This window comes from Bison bison, unplaced genomic scaffold (assembly GCF_000754665.1).
Source record: "Bison bison bison isolate TAMUID 2011002044 unplaced genomic scaffold, Bison_UMD1.0 scf7180017864160, whole genome shotgun sequence".
Taxonomy (NCBI): domain Eukaryota; kingdom Metazoa; phylum Chordata; class Mammalia; order Artiodactyla; family Bovidae; genus Bison; species Bison bison.
This window is the reverse complement of record NW_011494732.1, coordinates 8,648,489-8,669,987: the sequence shown is the minus strand read 5'-3', so window position 1 is coordinate 8,669,987 and position 21,499 is coordinate 8,648,489. Positions and strand designations below refer to the sequence as shown.

The following is a 21,499-nucleotide window of genomic DNA, read 5'->3' as shown; positions in this document are numbered from 1 at the left end:
CAGTCCAAGGGACTCTCAAGAGTCTTTTCCAACACCACAGTTCAAAAGCATCAATTCTTCGGTGTTCAGTTTTCTTTATAGTCCAACTCTCACATCCATATATAACTATTGGAAAAACCATAGCTTTGATTAGATGGACCTTTGTTGGCAAAGTAATGTCTCTGCTTTTTAATACGCTGTCTAGGTTTGTCACAGCTTTTCTTCTAGGGAGCAAGTGTCTTTTAATTTCATGGCTGCAGTCACCATCTGCAGTGATTTTGGAGCCCCCCAAAATAAAGTCTGTCACTGTTTGCATTGTTTCCCCATATATTTGTCATGAAGTGATGGGACTGAAGCCATGATCTTAGTTTTTTGAACATTATGTTTTAAGCCAGCTTTTTCACTCTTCTCTTTCACTTTTATCAAGAGGCTCTTTAGTTCCTCTTCGTTTTCTGCCATGAGGGTGGTGTCATCTGCATATCTGAGGTTATTGATATTTCTTCCAGCAATCTTGATTCCAGCTTGTGCTTCATCTAGCCTGGCATTTCGCATGATGTACTCTGCATATAAGTTAAATAAGCAGGGTGACAATATTCAGCCTTGACGTACTCCTTTCCTGACTTCGAACCAGTCTGTTTTTCCATGTCCAGTTCTAACTGTGGCTTCTTGACCTGCCTACAGATTTCTCAAGAGGCAGGTCAGGTGGTCTGGTATTCCCATCTCTTGAAGAATTTTCCACAGTTTGTTGTGATCCACACAATCAAAGGCTTTGGTGTAGTCAATAAAGCAGATGTTTTTCTGGAACTCTCATGCTTTTTTGATGATCCAACGGATGTTGGCAATTTGATCTCTGGTTCCTCTCTGGCCATTACATTCCCATGCCATTACATTCCCATGCCATTACAGTCTATGGGGTCATAGAGTTGGACATGACTGAGTACACATATACACACCCCATTATTTGAAATTGTTGCCTTTTTGTATTTTTGCTCTTCCTTAGTATGTTAAGTGTATTAATGATTATGATCATTTTGACTTTACAAAGCACCTTCTCTTCCCCTTAGGAGCTGTGAGGTGACAGGTTATTTTGATTCTTTTTGATTTGGAATAATTATTTTGACATTTAAATGAGCCTCTGTCTGAATGTGCCCAAATTTTCATTTCTATCTTTTTAAACTTTCCTGCTCCTCAGAATTTTCAGGCTTATAAGACTGCAGGTAATTAATAATCTCCATCACTGCATCCCAGATAGACATGGGAGTTTCCAGAAAGGAAGCAGAAACAAGTTTAAATAGAATAACACTTAGCAGTGAGATAACATGTTATACCTGAAAGCCTTCGCAGACATTACCTAATCGATTTTCCAACACATTGGAGAAGTAGGAAATGGGTTTTTATTATATTTTAATGCTGAGAAAGTGAGATATGCCTTTAATCTCTTAACTCTTCCTGAGAAGTGGACATTCACAACTTTCTTTGTTTAAAATCATAAAGACATTTTTTTGCAGCCAGGTTTACATGATAGATTTCTGTCTTTTTAAGCTTAATCTTTTAAGAGACTCATCCCTTGACCTTCCATTTTTCTGAGAAGGAGGCAGCTGTGTCAACTTCAAAGCTTATTGATTTCATTTTCACAAAGCCAACACACTAGGCAGTTTCCAGAAGCAGTAAGCTCCTTTTGCTCCTTCACCATCCTTGGAGAAACAAGAGAATAGAGCAGATGCCAACTCAGAACACAAAGTAACACCTAATTCCCCCTGAAGGATGGTCTGGTGGTGGGTAGAGTTAGTTTGTCCCATGTGTTTGAAGGCCAGATTGCTTACGTGAGTTACTTATGTTCATCTAGTTAGGAAAGGAGTCTAGTCATAGGTGATCCCTTTCCCAATATTTTTTGGTTCTTAACCTTTTTTCCTTCAAGACGTATGTTTACTTTGCCCAGAGGTCTAGCTCTAATACCTTTTCTCTTCTAGTCAAGAAAATATAGTGAGTAAATATTTTTAATTTTGTTACTACTTAAATTTTTTGAAGAAATGAAATATGTACTTCATTACTTTATTAGTAATAACAAATGATTTGCAACATATCTCACAACTAATTATGACCAAATGGTATGTTCATAGTTACAACTTTACATAAGATTTTTTAAATTAACTTTTTCAAAATAGTAAGTAGACATTGTTATCTTTTTCAGTATATTTTATTTCTTCAACAAAAACAAACAAACCCAACAGTCTTCCTCTCACTTGCTTACATCAGGTATAGTTCTTTTTATTTTTTTCACTGTTGATTTTCTTTAAGTCATTTTTGTCTATTGTGAGCCAAGCCCTTTCTGAATCCTAGAGAAGTGGCAAGAGGTGAGCCACCTTTACCTTGAATAGCCTACAATCAAGCACAAGTGATTGTTTTGAGGAAATAACTTGTACTGGGAAAATCACTTAACCTCTCCAAAGTTCAGTTTCCTCATCTAAATAGTGGATTAATAATACCTGCTTAAAAGGTATCATTATGAGGACTTAAGGAAATAATTCACATGATAGCACTTAATACTGGCACAAGGTACACACTCAGAGACTATTTATTCAGTTTACTTCTGGAGAACCATGCAAGACACTATCATTAGATTATTAAATTATAATATGAAGGCTATTTTAAAAATATGAATTGAGAGACATAAGCAAGAACTGAGAGCTAGAATTTATTACGAAAGGATCTGTGGAGGATATGAGGTTTGAGGAGGCTCAGAGCTTAAATGATGAAGCTGTAGGTATTATCAGGGTAAGGAATGGATTGGCTCTGATTTGGAGAAAGAGTTTGGACTCCCCTACTTAAGTTTCATCAGCTTTTTATGCCAACATTGTATCTGCATTGATTCCCAAGTGACTTCACAGAAAATAATTCTGTATTCTGTGGTAAAACCCTGAGCTAATCCTTGTTAGTGTTACTGCTATTTTCATGGCAACCATCAGATGACATATAATCTTAGTGAGGCAAGATGTGAGAAGTATTTTCATCAACAAATGCCCAAATTTACTGGTGGAATGTCCCATGGGAGATAACCTTATCACTTAGCTGCTGTCCCCCAAATCTAAACCCTGCTCTTCTACATTTCTGTGTTTGAACATTTAGGAGATATTTTTAAGAAAAAAAAAATCTTGCCATGGATTTTCTCCCATAATGGAATATCATTACGCTTGAATTCTGTTTGAATAGTTTTTGAAAATTGGACATAAGTGATAAGATAAATCTGAGAGGTGGGAAAGGCTTTATATTTCATTTATAAATATTTCTGTGACTATTGATAAAGTTTTGTAACTACTGGTAATAGGTATGAAGGTAAAATTGACCTGATCATCTTTTGTTGATTTTACTGAAAGATTTAAAACTAAAATTCTTAATATTTAAATATAAAAATTTCTTGCTGAAAACTGAACTCACTGTGTAATATGGGGGGTTTTATAGAATTTATTTTGTTTTCTGTGACATTTAAGGAATATTTTATAGAGGATTTGTAAATGGACTTGATGTGGGTAGAAGGGGAAAAAGGAGAAGTCTGGGATAATTCCTTTGTGCAGGGCTAAAACTCCTAAGAATGGAGTTGCCATTTCCTAAAGGGAAGAGGCCGGAGAAACATGTTTGGGTGGAGGTCCTAGAACCAAGAGTTCCGCTTTTGTACGTGTTGAGTTTGAGATGCACATCAGCTATCCACCTGGACTTTTTGAGTAGGCAGTTGGAGGAGCCAGAAGTCAGAGCTGGGGATAAATTACAAAAGCAGTCTGAAAGCATTCAGGAAGAAGTGCCCACCGGAGACCTGGTTGTTGCTGGTAAACCTACCCAAGGTAGTTATGAGGAGGAGTCTTTTCCCTTGGGTGTGGTTGTAGAGTGGCATTTTCATTGGCTTTTGGATCAGACCTGTATTTGAATACTAGCTCTATCATTTACTAATTAAGTGACTTCAACCATGTGAGTTAATCTCATTTAGCTTCACTTTCTTCACCTATAAAACAGGTTAACAGGACATATCCCATACCATTGTTAAGATAAAATGAAATAACATGTTTCTTAGAGCAGTGGTTGGATGTGGTAAGTGCTTTAAAAGTATTCATTATCTTCTTTTTCTTCAGATTTAGTTTGTTGCATTCAATCCAAACTAACAAAGCATGAGCTTCTCTTCCAAAATAAAATAAACCTGAATTTAAAGTCTACTCTCACATATACTTTTGGGGGTGCCTACTTAATGATAAGCTCCAAAAAGGATTTGATTCAAATCTATTTCCTATCAATCAATAATGACTTTATAAAATAAAGGATTTTTGTGCAGATCCTCTGCAACTTGGCCTCATTAGGGTTGTCATTCTCTCCATCAATCTCTGTGCCAAATTTTCTTGGCTCTTTAAGACCAACCTGCCTTCTTTTACATTTAATCTTTTGGGCTTTCTCTGCCAATGACTTCAACATCAGATCTTCAATCCAGTTGATCTTTGAGGTTATTAGAGCTATGATAGTGATGGAGACAACAAATCAGCAGAACAGTTAGCACATACAGTACTTAACTGTGCACCAGACGCTCTTCTCAGTACTTTATATAGATTAGTTTATTTCACCTGCACAACAGGCTTTTGAGGTAGCTACCACTCTATCTTCATTTACAAGTGAGGAAACTAAGGCACAAAGAGTTGAGTAGTTTTGCCTCAGGTTACACAATGCAGTAACTGGGAGAGAAGAAAGACTGTGCTCTTTTCAGAGGTTGAGTTTGGAAGACAGTTTTCCCACAAGAACAGTCTTTTTCATCTCTGTATCCTCAATTAAAAGTATAGAAAGCAAATTTAAAAAAAAAAAAAAAAAGGAGGGGGGAGACCAAGTTAATCAAAAGCTCTGATTGTGAATACAGTATACTGGCAACATCTGGGGCCTGTTTTATTTTATGAGTCCTCACAGGACATTTAAAAATAAAAATTTAAAAATCTATTCTGACTTCTTCTGAAATATTTTTTATTCAACCCGCAGTAGGGATCTGACATTGAATAATGACCCTCCTCCAGAAACAAAAGCAGATTAACATTTGTCCTTTTTTTTCAATTAAAAGCCTGTGCTGCCAGATTTGCTGGTCTTTGATGCTGAAGGATTACTGTTTGTGACGTGATTAAAAGATGATTATAAAACTAGTATTGTGCTCTAATTTTAAAGTTAGTTCAAATAAAATTAGACATGACCCCTAAGGGCAGTTTTTCACATATCCATATAAACAGGCATTCCCTTCCATGAATAATAAACATTGTTAGTAGCATCAGACTTTCCTCATTCCAGGGGAGGAGTTTTTAGCATATCTGAAAGTCATCCACTCTGTGTCTTTTTGTCTAAAAGAAGAAAAATCGTATTAAAATGGAAAGAAACTGAAAATGGGAGCCAGGCACCAACCAGCTGTGTGATCTTAGACAGGACCTTACTGTCACTCATTCAAATCATATTATAGCCTATACAAGGTCATGCTGGGTTCCCACTGGTGTGCACAGTTGTGTGTATCAGTTTAGCACACACATTGGGTCATAGGTTCTTTTATTCTGGTTTGTTCGTCTGTGGTGCTCACCATACCCCACTAGCAGTTTTCTCACCATGGCCCCCTAGTTTTAGGGGCCCTTCTTCCCCAGGCCCATCCAACTATCTCTGCTTAAGGAAATCTTTCCTACCAAGATTCAACCCAAACCCCATCTTCTGGGGAAGTCTTCAGTAATCACACCTAGCTTCTCTTAGCTGCTTTCACCAATTTTCAGTTCAAGGTCAACCGTATACTGCAGCTCAAGATTAACTGCATGTGCTGAAACCCTAATATAGCTGTGACTCCATGTGGCTCAGTCTGTCCAAGACATTAAGTACAATTTAACTTTCAACCTAGATTTCTCCTTGACAATATGTGTTGACTCTTTCTTCCACTTTACTTTCAATATGTTTTCTTGCTCTTCTGTAAGTCTTTGGTCTAATTTTTTTTTTTTTTTAATCTTTTTCTCTAGGTACAACTTTCTCTGTTATTCTCCATTGCCCCTTGTCTGTGTGGACTCACTGCCAGGAATGACACTGACAAAAGCAAAGTATCCTTAGAGGGAAGAGGAATGAAGCAGGGAGAGGATCTAAGCAAGCAAAATGTAACATCTTTTGAGGATGCTACAGAAGGAAGAGACGTGAACACTTTGACATAAATAAACATTATCCTCCCACCATGCCGAGATCATTGGGAGAAGCTCCGAATTGGGTAAGAAACAGTCATTCACTTCCTCTAAGAAGTTACACAAAGTCTTAGCTTTGAAATATTCCAAAGCATTTTATTGTTAGGGCCCAACAGTGTTTTCAGGTTCCACCCGTTCTCTAAAAACAGTGGTAACTGAGATGTCCTTCAGGGTCATTGAATGGTGAGATTTTAGATGTTTGGTTGTTTAGTCCCAATGCTGGGATACTGACACTATCAAATGGAGGGAGTTTTCTGTTTTGCAAACTGTGTATGGGGGAAGGGGAGTAATTCAGAGCAATAGTTAAACAAGAAGACATTCTCTCTCAGGAGCAAAAGGAAAAAAAGTGGTCCAGCCTGTGCATAGGCTGCCCTCTTTATTTTCTATGTGCACACATGCACACACACTCTGATGACAGGCCATCAGCACTCCATGCCCTACCTTCAGCCCTAATGCAGATGTTCCCACAGGGGCTGCCCCCTAGGCAGTAAGGAGGTACCCCCAAGATTCCCCAGCTTTGGAAACAGACTCACATATTTTATTCATGGCAGTACATGCTCTCGTTGGCTGCCTGGGGCTGCTTTTTCTTCTTCCTCCTCCCCCAGGTGAGGCAGCCAGCACCTCTCAGGAAGCCTCTCAGAGATGGTAAAAATCCATGCCTCTGAGTGGAAAGAGCTCTGCAGTCTTGTGATTTAAGTTTGAATTCACTGACTAGCTGTGTGATCTTCAGTTCAGTTCAATTCAGTCGCTCAGTTGTGTCCGACTCTTTGCGACCCCATGAATTGCAGCAAGCCAGGCCTCCCTGTCCATCACCAACTCCTGAAGTTCACTCAGACTCAGGCAAGTCATTAAACCTCTTTGAACCTCAGTCTCCTCACCTCTAAAATGGGCATAAAAAATTATTTGCCAGTTGTTAACATGTGCAGTTCTTGGCACCTGCTACTGCTGCTAAGTCGCTTCAGTCGTGTCCGACTCTGTGCGACCCCATAGACGGCAGCCCACCAGGCTCCCCAGTCCCTGGGATTCTCCAGGTAGGAACACTGGAGTGGGTTGCCATTTCCTTCTCCAATGCATGAAAGTGAAAGTGAAGTCGCTCAGTCGTGCCCGACTCTTCAAGACCACATGGACTGCAGCCTACCAGGCTCCTCCATCCATGGGATTTTCCAGGCAAGAGTACTGGAGTGGGGTGCCATTGCCTTCTACCTGGTAGGTACTAAAAGTGCTGTGCTAAGTCATGTCAGTTGTGTCCGACTTTATGACTCTATGGACTGTAGCCCACCAGACTCCTCTGCCCATGGGATTTCCCAGGCAAGAATACTGGAATGGGTTGCCATGCCCTCCTCCAGGGGATTTTCCCAACCCAGGGATTGAACTCCCGTCTCTTGCGTCTCCTGCATTGGGAGGCAGGTTTTTTTTTACCACAAGCATTAGCCCATACCTAGTAGCTATTACTGTATCCACGTGATGAAGTGAGGGGAGTCTAGCCATTCTCCTCACTCTGCTTCTCCAGATGGGGTCCCCAAACAAACAGCAGTAACTGTTAGCACATTAGGAAGACAGGTCTGCTGAGTCACACTTGGCACTAAACCAGATCCCCAGGTTCACTCCTCTGCACATTAGCCTGTGGGAGAGCTACAGCCGTGGCTGGTCCAGCTGTACTTAGTCTTGTGGGACCCCCACAGGCCTGTATCTCAAGTTGAGCATAGCCTCCTCTTTAGCCCCCTCCAGAATCCAGCCACATGACACACTGGTATGTACTACAGGCTTCATATTTAATCTTCATGAGTCAGCTCATTTTACCTTCAAACAGTCCTAGGAAGGAATGCTGTTCTCTCCCATTTTCCAAATGGTAAAACCAACTCTGTAAGATGAAAATATCTTCTCTATCATCACCCAGCTCATCTGTCACAGAGGCAGCGTTGAAACCCAGGGTCATTTGAATCCAGAAGCTTAACTGACAAAGAGCCTCTCCCTGACTAGCCTCTTGCTAGGCTTCTCTAAGCACTCTTGCTGACTGGGCCTCATGCTCAGCCTACAAAAACTACAGACTCTCAGTATGAATGATGTGGTTCCCCCCTCCCCCCCAACCACATCCGAAGACCTGAACAGACACTAATACAGTTTCTAGCAGCTCAAGGCCACATCCCTAGGATGGCTGGAGCCTGGCGAATGTGCCTGCCTGAGGAAACTCAAGGCTGCCAGAAGTTACTGCCAGTTTATTCCATCCAGTGCTTCAAAATAGGACCCTGCCTTCCTGTCTCTGTGGGAGGCTAGGAGCCTAGATTCTTTAAGTGCCAGTTAGCAAACCCAGATAAATTTCGTGTGGACTGGTGCCCTCCATCTTCCCACTTTCTGTTGATTTAGCAGGAATTTCCCTGTGTAATCCCCACCATTGCCCCTCCCTGCTTTCATTCTCTCCCTAAGATGCCCCCTGTACAAATGGAAGCTGAGGTCAGTTCATGCTGGGCCCTCATTCTTACTGCAGTAGAGTATAACTAATATTTGTCCTTAACACTTTAGTGTCTATGTTTTTCTGTGACAGCTCTTTACCACTAGGTTATCTATCTAATACTGATAAAAATTCCCTGAAATCATTTCTCTATTCAGCCATCTTGATTAAAAGAACTCTGCTCCCAGAGTATTTGTCCAATAGATGGTCACAGGTTTGGACCCCTGGTTGCTGGAGCCTGGTACTCTCCCGTCTTTCTGCTGTGATGCTTACATGCGTTGGCAAGTTCAGTGGTGGGGAGAGGGCTGTAGCCTCGTGGCACCATGGAGGGCAGTATAAATACGGATCCAGAGATCCCAGAGATGCTCAACCAAAACTTCAGCTCTGGGCTTGCCCCCCAGTTTCCCTGGGACTACAGAGAGGCCAGCGGCAGCATAGCCCTGGCCTCCCCAAGGCATCCCTGGGGAACTCAGAAGCTCTGGGTTGTTTCAGGAGCCCCCTCTTAGATGAACACTGGGGACTCTGGAATGGGGATGCTGCCAGAGAATGCAGGAGCCTATTCTTTCAACATCACTTCCAGTGACATTCTCCTAAAGGGGCCCCAACCAGAGGAGTTCTCTGGAATCCAGTCTCTTTCTTACAGCCTTTCTAGGATTATTCTGGAATTATCTGATAGTATATGAAATCAAGGCTGGGAGGAACACAGGCAGCTGTGGATGCCAGGACCACACGTAACTGCAGGGAGCATGAGGTGGGGGAGAATGGGAAGAGAGGGCTAGACGCCCCATCACAGCTGGCATTCTAGATGGAACTCTGAGCCCTGCAACTGTCATGGGGCCACTGGGGAGGGCTCAGTCCAATGGGAATCTAGCCTCTGATGCCAAGAGATGAGCAGAGGAATTGTGTGTCCAATTGCTTTGAGACAGAAAGTCGATGTGAAAAAAAATCAGTATGTTATGATGACATTTTGTTCCCATACCCAAGACAGGCTAATAAGAAGGCAGACCCGGCCACATAGAGATGGTGGCAAGAGATTAAGTGTGCCACAAATAAAGCTGGTCAGGTACCCTCATCACCCGCCAAGCTTGTTCATGCCCAAGCATGCATGTACAACCACACACGGACTCCTACTCCAGAGAAGCACAATGCTGTCACAGCACCACATTGGTTAGCACATTTGGCCAACCAAAAATGCCAGCTGTTTGCTGAAGGTAGGGGAAAAAAGAGAGATGAAGACCAGGTTAAATTTCCTTTATTCTTCAGATTTTTTGTTCATAACTCGTTAAGACCCCTGCCCCTCATCCTCCACCTTTCCTTCTTTTTTTTTTTTTAATTTTAACTTTTTTTTTTTTTTTTTGCAGCCCTCTGCAGCATTAGGGAACTTTGAACCAGCTCTAATCTTCCTTTATTCCTTCTTTATCCTGGTGAACTTTGGAGAGCAGAAGCAGCTTTTAAAAACTCAAATCAAAGTGTCACGCTAAGACCTAAACTTACTGTTTTGTCACATTTAGAATCAACACCAAACTCCCCACCAAAGGCCCTGAGGTCTCACATGGCCCAGCACCTTCTACCTTCTGGTATTCCACACCCAGACACACTGGACTGCCATGCAAGGCCTCTGCATCTGCTGTTCCTTCTTCTGAAGCACCCTTGCCCATTCTTATCATGGAGGTCTTGCTCAAATGCCTCTTCTGGAATGAGTTTTCCCTTCTTGAGCCCCCAGCTCCCATCCCCTAGCAGTGCCTATTAGAGCACCCACATCACCCACCACCATCTCAGATACTCGCCACCGTCCCCTACCTGAGAGAACACCCACCTGGGGCGGTTACAACCACACACCTTCAGGGCACCAGGGGTCAGGGGGTCAGCAACTGGGCCAGTTTGTTTTCCTGCACATTCCCCAAGGCCTAGACTAGCGCCCAACCAAGAGGAAGGGTACAGTTGACAGTGGTGAGTGGAATTATTTCACAGGATGGGAGATCCTGGATAAGGGGCTGCTGGAGGCCGCATCTCTGTGAGTCACATCCTTTAAGCACGCTCACTGTCCCACCCAGGGCTTCCCCTTTCCCCACAGAACCTGAGGGAGACGTGCGGTCGCCCCACAGCTTCTATTTTCATCCCTGCAGCTGCACTAGTTAACAAGCAAGGTTAACTTCAGAGGCCATGAGAGAAACCTGAGGGTCACGTGATACACATGCCAGAGCACTTCCTTTTTCAAACCCCTCCTTACTAAGACTCAAAGCAAGAATTCAGGCTGCTAGAACCCTGCCAGTTTTCAAAAGGTTTGACAGTGCGGCTGGTGTGATAGCAATTCATTGTGGGGGAGGAGTTGAATTTAACTGTCTTTGTGAACAACAAGCAGTAGAGGAGGGCCTGCCTCCCCAGACCACTGAGGCAAGGACATCTGAGGAGCATTTTCACAAGCCCCCATGACTCCCCAATACCCTGAAGGCATGCAGTTGTAGCATCAGGTGGGTGTTCTCTCTGGTAAAGCAGTTCCTTGAGGGGGCCAGGTCTGCAAGGCAGCAGACAGTGAAGGGTGATCCCTGCCAATGTGGTCTGACCTGAAACGGGCAACTGTTGGCCACATTATCCCAGATCATGAGATTAGCAGACCAGGCCCTAAGAGCCAGTGGCTTATCTCCACTCACTGCCTGGGCTCATGGGCACCCATTCCTTGAACTCAGACCTCAAGTGAGCAAGTATGTCCACCTATCTCTGTGGGAAAAGTACTGCTCTCTATTGTAATGGCATATTTCCCACCACCTCCTCTCCCCACAAATATTCTGACTACAGAGCCGATGGAGGATGGCCCTCACACACCAGAATGCCATGGTCTTTTGCTGACCTTTAGATGAGTAGCATTGAGGTGGCTGGTTTGGGACCTACTATGGGTCACTGCGTCTTTGCCCTCCATGCGTACAGGGAGGCTGATGCACTGGGCAGGATCTTGTATAAACTCAAATATGCGGAGGCAACTGACATTACTGAAACAGGGGTTGAAGTGATAGCCTTCATTCTCCATTCTTTTTATACGATATAGAGCATTCATGATGTCTCTTTAGTATACATTCTTATTCTTTCATGTCTCCAAAGTTTCTTTCTAAATTAACATTTCAGTGTTCTGTGTTTTGGATATTCAAAGAAAATCAGATGGCAGTGGCTTCATGATTTGGGTTTCATTCCTTTTTCCCAGGAGTTCTCCTACCCCAGGCTTGTAGGCTGCAGCCATCAGCTGAGAGAAGGGGTGGGGAGGGCCAGAGCAGCAGGCCCTGGGAGCAACCACAGGCCCAGCAGGTCTCCTAATACTCATGCAGATGCCCACAGCCTTTGCACACCACAGCCAGAGAGAAGGGGCCCGGCTGCCCATCCAGCTCCTGGCCTGAAGACCAGCTCTTCAGGCTCTGTGCCAAAACCCACTCAGCTCTTGGTTACTCCTCTTCCTCCTTGCCTGAAACAGGCAACTCCAGGCTTCTTACAGAAGTGTGTTCTGTGGGGACCCACCAAGGCCAACTTCACAAGGGTCCCAGGACAGAGCTGCCGGGAGGGGTGCACGGAGCACACACACCAGGCCTTTCACATTTGGGCACAACAAGCCTGGTGGGGACAATCTGGCTCCTGCGGGTCTAACTGTGGTGCTTCAGCTCCATCTTGGCCACTGCTGCTCGGTGCACCTCATCAGGGCCATCAGCAAAGCGCAGGGCTCGGGCCCCAGCGAAGAACTGAGCCAGTGGGTAGTTGCTGCTCAGCCCTGCTGCTCCAAAGGCCTGGAAGACACAGAGCAGGAGGGGAGGAAGCCCTGGGTGAGCCCTTATCCCTGAGAGCCCCACGAACAAGTGCCTGCTCCTAAGATGTGAGGACAGCTCAGAACAGCCACATTGCAAAGCTGTCCCCTGACACCTGTGTGACAACAGTGTTCTGGAAGACTCCAGGTGGGGCCTCACTAGCCATCCCAGGGACACCAGGCTCCCCAGGTCTGTTCTGCTAGTTGACTTCTGCTGTTGGGAAGTCCTTCTCTAGGGCCCATGGATTGAGATTTGGGAAGGAGGCATCTCTGTGTGGTTAGGAGGCTGGGCCTGGTGTAAGAAGGACCTAGGTTCCCCAAAATCTGAGCTCAGCTCCTTGCAAGCTGAGTGACCTTGGACAAATCACTTTGCTGTGCTTCTGTTTCCATGTATTCAAAATGGAAGCAGGAATAGGACCCCTCATAGGGTTGTATCTGGGGAGGAAAAGGACAGTCATTATGGGGGGTGTGCAACAAAGGGCGGCTGTTAGTTTACAGGAGGTTGGGCAGCTGAAGGAGAGGAATTTTGAATCTTGTGAATGATTCAGAAGAACCAGTGATCCATCATCTGTGCTCACCTGAATAGCACGATCAATCACTCGGGAAGCCATGGATGGGGCCACCATTTTAATCATGGCAATATCCAGAGCTGCAGCCTACAAGGAAGAGGAGTTGTGAGGAGGGCAGACCCCAGGGTGGAATGCGTGGAAGACTGATCAGTTTCACAGGGAGGAGTAGAAACAGCAGCTCAGAATAGAGATCTGAGGTCCTGCTGGACCACAAGCCTTGCCTGGTGCATGGACCCTGCCCAGCACCAATGGGTGGAGAGGCAGTGGGGGTGACAAGGAAAGTGACTTAGGATGCTGTGTGGTGTGGGAAGCTGCCTTGTCAAGGAAAGACAAGGGGTATCTTCCCAGGTGACAGGCAGCATCACTGCACACACAATGCAGAGTGGGGACTGGCCTGAGCCTCATTTGGGGTCACAACCAGCTCTGTTTCCAAAGGAAAGGTGGCATGAGGCCAGCCAGGACTCTGGGGAATTGAAGTACAAGCATCTTCCCTGAGTTTTGGATTTCAATCAAAGCCTCTGAGAGCCCTCATACCTGGCACTAGATGACCAAGAAACTAGGAACTTGAGCCTGGGTCACCCCCTGCTACCGAGGCCTCTGAGCTAAGGGTTAGAGACCCGGGAGAGAGATGGAGAAGACATCTCTCCCGAGAGATGGATGGAGAGATGGATTGACATGGCATCATGCCTGGTGTTAGGAGGCACTCAGAAAGAGCCATTTAAGGAATAATGTCATGTTGAAAATAAAGCTTCTCCTCTGGTTAACTCCCTGGCTTATTCTCAGTTTGCCTGATGCCTGGAAGACCAGGCAGGTCTGTGGCTCAGGCCAGGGCCATATGGCCCTGTCAGGCCTGCTGACAGATGGTCACTGGGTCAGTAAAACAGAAAGGTCAATCCTCTTTATTGTATCGTTTCCGTTTTTGAAAAGCTGCCCAGGTAGTTCCAACAAGAATTGAGGCAAAGTTATTTATGTCAAGGAGCCAAGCGCTTTCTCTGTGGTTTGCTGAGTGGGGAGGGAAGAGTCAACATCTAGATTTCTGGGCTGGCATCCCTCACCGTGTCCTCTGGACCTGTCCTCTGTGAGGTCCCTCAGCCTCCTACCTTATTTCCCACCACATCCATGACATGGGCAGCTTTCAGCACCAGCAGCCGGGCCTGCTCGATCTCCACGCGGGACAGGGCAATGTCTGCCAGGACCGTGCCCTGCTCTACAAGGGGCTTCCCAAAGGCCACACGGGACTTCACCTGTGGACACAGGAGACAGGATAGGAGGCATGGACTGCCCTGCAGAGGAGAGGGTGGAAGAAGCACAGGAGAGGGCGGGGGCATGGGGGAAGCTAGACAATGTGGTGGCTGAACAAATTATCTCCAGGAACCCCTTTACTCCAGCCATTCTGCCCCATCTGGGCAGGCCTGGCCTCCAAGCAGGACAGAGCTTGATCTGAGTCGCCTGTGGCCCAGGGCTACTCTGGTAACCAGGCAGTGACTGTGGGCACCTCACACAGTCCAGGAGGGCGCCCTCTGCTGACAGAGGGCCTGCTTCACATCCTGAGGAACTCTTGGGAGCAAAGTCTGGGTGCCAGAGCCCTCTTGTGGGCAACTGTTATTGCAATGGGGATTCTATAGTCTTTGAAAACTACAATCAATCAGAAGAACTTAAGGGATCTTTTCTCTGCCCCCTTTTTTTTAACTAAAAACAGATAATGACACCAATTATATTACTAATGGCAGAAAAGTATACATTTTCAGACCAAAAAAAAAAAAAAGCATTTTTTTTAACAAAAAAATAGAATCATATTCTTTATAATGCTTTTGTAGCCTGCTTTTTTTTAATTAAGGGTTATCTCTTTACATATATTAAGAAACAGATTTCTACAGCGTTGCTTTGGAATTTCACTGCATGCCCATAACCAGGGTTATTTGACCAAGCTCTACTTGTTAGCCTCACAGGTTGTTTCAAAGTATTATAATCATGGTTGTGGTGAACCTCCTAGTATCAAATCTAATTACTCTTTATGATCAGGTCCTATGAGTGGGATGGCCACATCAATACTTGGAACCTTCTAAGACTGCTTTTGAACTGTGGTGTTGGAGAAGACTCTTGAGAGTCCCTTGGACTGCAAGGAGATCCAACCAGTCCATTCTGAAGGAGGTCAGTCCTGGGATTTCTTTGGAAGGAATGATGCTAAAACTGAAACTCCAGTACTTTGGCTACCTCATGTGAAGAGCTGACTCATTGGAAAAGACTCTGATGCTGGGAGGGATTGGGGGGGGGGGGAGAAGGGGATGACAGAGGATGAGATGGCTGGATGGCATCACCGACTCGATGGATATGAGTTTGAGTGAACTCTGGGAGTTGGTGATGGACAGGAGGCCTGGCGTGCTGCGATTCATGGGGTCGCAAAGAGTCGGACATGACTGAGCGACTGAACTGAACTGAAGACTTCTGGCATGTACACTCAAGCTGCTCTGCAGGATGAGACTAGATACTGTACCTGAGCCCTTAAAGAGAGCATTTTCTTTAAAAAAAAAAAAACAAAACTAAAAACAAAAACATAAAACAAAGAAATTGGACAGTAAAAGGGTGTGAATCTCAGATTTGCTCAGTGATCTATGCACACATGACCATCTCTGTTCTTTGGACAGTATCTTGTGAGATATTTTGGGGGCTCAAAGGTTCCTTCAGTTTTCTTTGCAAAATTGGTATCACTGATTTGAATTACCATTGCCAGCAAGAGCTTTCATTTGTGTGGAGAACCTTCCAGGGGTCACAGAAGAATAAAGTTTTAAATGTGCTGGGGGAGGAGGATGGTGCAGGGCTGGATGCTAGAGCCCTGAGTTCTATTACCTGATTTTTAAAGATGAACTGATAGAAGAAATGGTCATCAGTAGACCATGACCCTGTGGACTTGGAACCTTGCCCTCTGCTGTCACAGAGCCTGGCCTTTTCCTTCTGGTCACCTTGACAGGGCAAGGCCCATTCTGCTCTGGATTTGAAACTTCAGCAAAGTAAAAGAGGCAGAGCAAACACAAGGACACAGCTTCTTGTAAAGAACATCACCTTGCTTCACCTGCTAAGTCTGCTCTCAGGAAACAGTTAGGATTAGAAGTCTGAAAGGAAGACAGATGGGTCGTTCTGGTCCAGAGACAGGCGCAAAGAGAAGTACTTACTCGGGCCTTCATGAGCGCCAGCGCCCTCTCCGAGCAGCCAATCAGCCGCATGCAGTGATGGATCCTGCCGGGACCCAGTCGGCCCTGGGCAATCTCAAAGCCCCGGCCGGGGCCCAGGATGATGTTCTCTTTGGGCACACGGACCTGCTCGAACAGGACTTCACCGTGGCCACCTGAAAGACAGAAAGGGTACTTCGAGTGATCTGCCTACACATTTTCCTTGGATGTGTTTATCTCATCTGCTGGCAATATTTCTGCCCTTTTGTAGCCTTCTAACAGGAACGTGGTTGAACAGTGAGGGAGAACAAAATGGAGCCTATTAAAAATAGAAAATAAGTCACTAATTTACACAATAACAAATGAATAGCTTGGCATTCCTTTTCTAAAACATGACTCTAGGGATTTCCTGGTGGTCTAGTGGTTAAGAATCCACCTGCCAAAACAGGGGACATGGGTTCAACCCCTGATCTGGGAAGACCCCAAATGCCTCGCGGCAACTACGTCCATGCACCACAACTACTGAGTCTGCACTCTAGAGCCCAAATCGCAACTACTGAAGCCTGTGCACCTAGAGCCTATATTCTACCATAGGAGAGGCCACCAAAATGAGAAGCCCACACACCATGATGAGGAGCAGCCTCTGCTCACCACAACTAAAGAAAGCCTGAAGGCAACTGTGAAGACCAGATACAACCAAAAATAAAGAAATCTTTAAAAAAAAAAAAAAGGTAACTCTAACTTAAACTGGAACTCCCTAGCAGTATTGTGACTCTACAGTGTATTGACCCTATGGGAACTCTGAAGTCAAAATGTGGACATCATCAACAGAGAGAAAGAGCCCCTATGAGAGGACCTCCAAGCCAGGAAATCGGCTTTCCACACTGAGGTCTAGAAGAGAGGGTCTGGAGGCCACTTCCTGCCTCCATTCTCTGTAGCCTTCTTACCTCCTAGACTCCTGCTTGTCTTCTATGATTAAAAGAGAAAACAACAACAACAACAGATGAATGCCTGTCTGAAACTTGCCAACATGGTTGATACTCATGAATGGAACTGAAATGCAGGAGCACATGGCCTTCCAAATTTCCTTAGACTCATAAAGGTGTTACTTTTGCACTGAGCAAGGGTTGCCCAAAGCCTTTTCCCCAGACCCAGACCCAGACCCACACAGAGAAGCGAGCTGTTCCCAAAAGGCCAACCTGGTGCATCCTCCAGCCCATACACCGTCAGTGGCCGGATGATTTTTATCCCTGGGGTATCCATGGGAACCAAGAGTATAGACTGCTGCTGGTGGCGTGGGGCATGTGGGTCTGTTTTTCCCATAAACACGCAGAGCTGGCAGCGAGGATCCAGGATGCCTGCCAGGAAAGGAGAGAGACAGACCCCCATCATCTGACACCACGGCCATCAGCTCTCCTTAAACACTGAGTCTCCTGGCCCACAGAAGCTGAAGTCAGCGAGCAGATGGGGCCCTTTAAGATGTCACGTGATCAGATGAGGACATGCAGCCCTCTGACCAGCAATAAGAGCAACTGGTTTCTGTCCCAGTGAGGAAGGAATCCAACATCCTAAGAACAGTTGATTTGTAAAGCACCACATTGGGTTGAAAATATACTTTGGAGACAAAAGTCTGAAAACTGCTACTTTATCAGTGGCAGCCTGTTCTGCTTTGTTCCCACGGGAGGTAGAAACATGCTGGCTTTGGGCACAGGCTTCAGATTCAGGCCAGCCTTGAACTCTGGGTGGTTCTCTACTTGCCAATAGGGGGACTAGTACCTTGGGCAGTGACTCAAGTCACTTCTCCATCCTGGTTTCCTTCTCTGTGAAGTGGGGATAATACCACAGACCTTCTGGGGAAGGGTGGAGACTCGGTGAGGGGAGGTCCCCACAGCATGTACCGAGGGCCCTGGAGAGTTAAAGCCTAGTGAACGACAGGATTATCACCAGCCCTTCTGCTGTAGCACAGCTGACCTCACAAGAGGGGGACACCATTGAGGAAGTGACCTCCGGCCTGTCTAAAGGGAGACACCCACAGCAGAATGAAGAGAGTGGGGAGTGGAGGAGAGATTCCTGGAACTGTCACATGTGGGGTCACCTGGAGTCCATGTAGAACCTTTGGTTCTCTCAGGGTTTGCTGCCTCTTCTGGGAACAGAGACAGAATCTCCTTTGTGTTAACTGGAAGTGAAGCTAGTCCCTCCCACAGTTTCTCAGACAACAGCAGGGCAGAGAAGACGTGCTTGTCAGGGAAGACCCACATAAATGTGATTGAAAAATGAATTTCAGGCCAAATACCTGTGATCCACCACTTGTGACCGTTGATGACATAGAAGCCATCTTCCTCTCGGATGGAAGACTCAATGTTGGTGGCATCTGAGGAGGCGACCTGAGTGAGAGCACATTCTGATTAGAGCTGGCAAGGGTCCTGAGTTCCCTGATGGCAGAGCCCGATGGGGCTGGGTGAGGGTCTGGCCTGATGAGGAGCGCCTGTGGGTGACCCAAGGTAGGCACCTGGGGCTCAGTCATAGCAAAACAGGAGCGAGCCTTTCCCTCCAGCAATGGAATCAACCAGCGGGCCTTCTGCTCCTCGGTGCCGTATCGAACCAGAAGCTCCATGTTCCCCGTGTCTGGAGCAGAACAGTTAAAAATCTGGAATGAAGAAAAAGCATAAGAGTGACTTCCACTTCCATATTTAAAATTCAAACATCTCAGAAACATGAACTCTTTCATGTCACAGGTCCTCTGACACCGTCAGGAAAGTCCTTCCTCTCCCCAAGGAAATGCAAAGACCCACAACATTCTGAATACAGTAGCTCAGAGGCCCATGAAGCTCAACCTCAGAGCTCCTTGGGGAGAGAAAGTAGATTGGAGCTGTTGGATTGAGGCTCCACGGAAGCCAGCCAGGCTGTGCTCAGCCAGGCCCTAACTTCCTGAGAAGACGCCACCCCTGGCTCCTTTCCTGCTCTGGCTCCAGCCACCTGCCTGCAGTGTCTTTACTCATAAGAAGTCTGAGTTTGTGTCAGAGCTCCTGAGGCCAGTGCTGCTGCAGGGAACCCCATCAGCCTAGGAGGATGGCTGAACTCTCTGGAGGACAAGGATTTTCTCCCATGCTGAGGAAGACGGTAAAGAAAGTACCTCGGGAGCATACAGAGACGTGCCCATGACCTCACACAAATGTGCATACTCCATGTTGGTCAGCCCTGCTCCGTATTTCTTCTTGGGATCAGTCTCCAGGGGTAGGAAAAGGTTCCAAAGTCCTTCAGCCTTGGCTTTCTCCTGTCATGGCAAAAAGAAATCAGGGGTTCACACAGGATGGCCTTCATTTTATTTTGGCCCATGAAAAATAATAAGTCCTAATCATCAGGCGGGATACAACCCCACAGATCTGTGGGAGGAGAATGGGAGGTGTCTGGGGACAGCCCATTCCAAACATGGATGGTGCAATCAGTTCACTTCCCCGTGTCTACATCCCAGATGCCCCTCTAGCCCACTTCCATCACTGCTAGCATCACTACTGTCATCACAACACAGCTAGACCTCACATCATGAACACAAGAGAGTGAAGGTCCTTTAGCGAGTCTGCAGGGAACCAGCCCAGAGATGTGGCGGCAGTCTCAGTTGCTTTGAGAATAATATGATGATGATGGGTGATGAGGTACCTAAGGAAATCCCCTGTCCAGCTTTCTTCATGAGGCACAACTTTGGTCCTGGGGAAGTACCCCTAGGTTTCTGAACATAGGTCCCGACAGGGAAACCAGGGAGTCCAGCCTGGGGATCAGGAACCCAGACCGTGAGTCAGACTGCCTGATTCAGACCCTGCCCCACCACACCTGTTGGGAGACCTTGGGCAAGATAGTGGAGCTCCCCATGGCAGTTTCCTTATCCCTGACAGGGGACGTCACCAACCACCCTACCAGTCACAGCTACTGAGTGAGACTAGGAATGGAGGTGACTGACTGGAAAAAGGATCCGAATGGGAAGATTATCAGGAGTTCAGGTTAGAGAAGGAGGCTCAGAAATGGATGGGAATCCAGGCAGCTTAGAGAATGGCAGCAGGACAAACACTCAGCAGTCCTGCTGTTCAGTGAGTGAGTGCCAGCTGTTTTCTCTATCGAAAACTCTTCCGGTTCCAGGTAGGGACCACGGAGCTGCCCCCACGTGCCCAGTTCCTGCCCGGGTGTTGTGGGGTGGGTTGAGCTGGCACCTTGACTACAGCTCTGCCAGACTGTCCAAAGGCAGGGAGGGAGGCACCCAAATGACTAGGGTGCTACTACCCAAAGAAAGGAGAAGAGACACTAGGGAGCCAACCTATGTCCAAAACATGCATCTCACTAGATTGTTGGCAAGATTAATTAGGTAACACAGAGAACACAGAGTGTTGGACTCAGAAGCTGGGGCTACAATAAATATTAGTGATGATGGAAAGTCTTCCCACTGGGAGGGTACCACCTGGCTGGCTCTTCCATTACATGGGGGCTGCGCTCTAGAACATATACTTCTAGAATCAGCACATACACTTGTCTCATGACTGTGTTAAGCTAATTAGCTGAGACTGCAGTGACCAAGGAGAGGAAGGACAGATTAACTGGAACAAATGAAGCAGCAAAGGAAAGGAGAATTAGGAAAAGAAGCAAGGGAGTTCTGAGAAGAGGAAGAATAAGGAAATGAATAGAATCATCTCCTTGTGGGAGGGGAAAACACATAGATTTGAGCCCGGAAGATCTGCATTGAGTCCAGGTGATACTATTTCTAGTTGTGTCCCTGGACAAATTCGATTTCTTATCTTTAAATTGAGGTTCATAACGCTTAGCTCATAGGATTTGTGAGATGTAGTACAAATGCCAAATACTTCTCACTTACGAGTAGTAATGACACTTGATAAAAGTTGTGAGCCATTCTTTTACCACTCTCCCCAATAATCTTAGTTGTCCTTATGATTCCCATTCAGGTACGACCACAAGTAGAACATTCTCTAGGTTTTTCCTATACATTCACTTAGAAACTAGAGGTGTTCATGGCAATAATGTCTGCTTTCCAATACTTCTGTGCACTGGATGGGTACATTTAATGAGTGAGGATTAAGTGTGCAGGTCAGCAGGTGGGGTATAGGACATTTCATAAGGTAATGGGAGTACAGAATGGTATGCACCTTACTGATGAAAAGGACCTAAAATGGTCTCATTCAGGAATTCCCTGGCAGTCCAGTAGTTAGGACACAGTGCTTTCACTGGGCGGGGGGAGGGCAGGTCGGGGGAGGGTGTCAGGTTCGATCCCTGGTGGGGGAACTAAGATCCCGTGTGCTGTGGGGCCACAAAGCCCAAAGGCTGCAACTAGA

General features: G+C 45.9%; 1 protein-coding gene and 1 long non-coding RNA gene across 12 annotated transcripts in view; one reads left to right on the top strand and one right to left on the bottom strand.

Moving 5' to 3' along the window:
* The window catches only part of LOC104989648, a 55,517-nt gene that overhangs the window by 24,608 nt on the left and 9,410 nt on the right, over positions 1 to 21,499 (top strand). The window contains exon 3 of the long non-coding RNA XR_825397.1: positions 5,985 to 6,223. This is a non-coding gene — a long non-coding RNA (uncharacterized LOC104989648). The remainder of the gene's footprint in view (positions 1 to 5,984; positions 6,224 to 21,499) is intronic.
* The window catches only part of LOC104989650 (acyl-CoA dehydrogenase family member 10), a 48,537-nt gene continuing 36,919 nt past the window's right edge, over positions 9,882 to 21,499 (bottom strand). For all 11 annotated transcript variants that reach the window (XM_010841394.1, XM_010841386.1, XM_010841393.1 and 8 more), the window contains 8 exons: positions 19,300 to 19,440; positions 18,676 to 18,813; positions 18,460 to 18,550; positions 17,366 to 17,524; positions 16,170 to 16,342; positions 14,100 to 14,243; positions 13,009 to 13,086; positions 9,882 to 12,413 (listed from right to left, as the gene is read on the bottom strand). In XM_010841394.1, the coding sequence (XP_010839696.1) occupies positions 12,273 to 12,413; positions 13,009 to 13,086; positions 14,100 to 14,243; positions 16,170 to 16,342; positions 17,366 to 17,524; positions 18,460 to 18,550; positions 18,676 to 18,813; positions 19,300 to 19,440 (1,065 nt within the window). In that variant the 3' untranslated portion in view covers positions 9,882 to 12,272. The remainder of the gene's footprint in view (positions 12,414 to 13,008; positions 13,087 to 14,099; positions 14,244 to 16,169; positions 16,343 to 17,365; positions 17,525 to 18,459; positions 18,551 to 18,675; positions 18,814 to 19,299; positions 19,441 to 21,499) is intronic.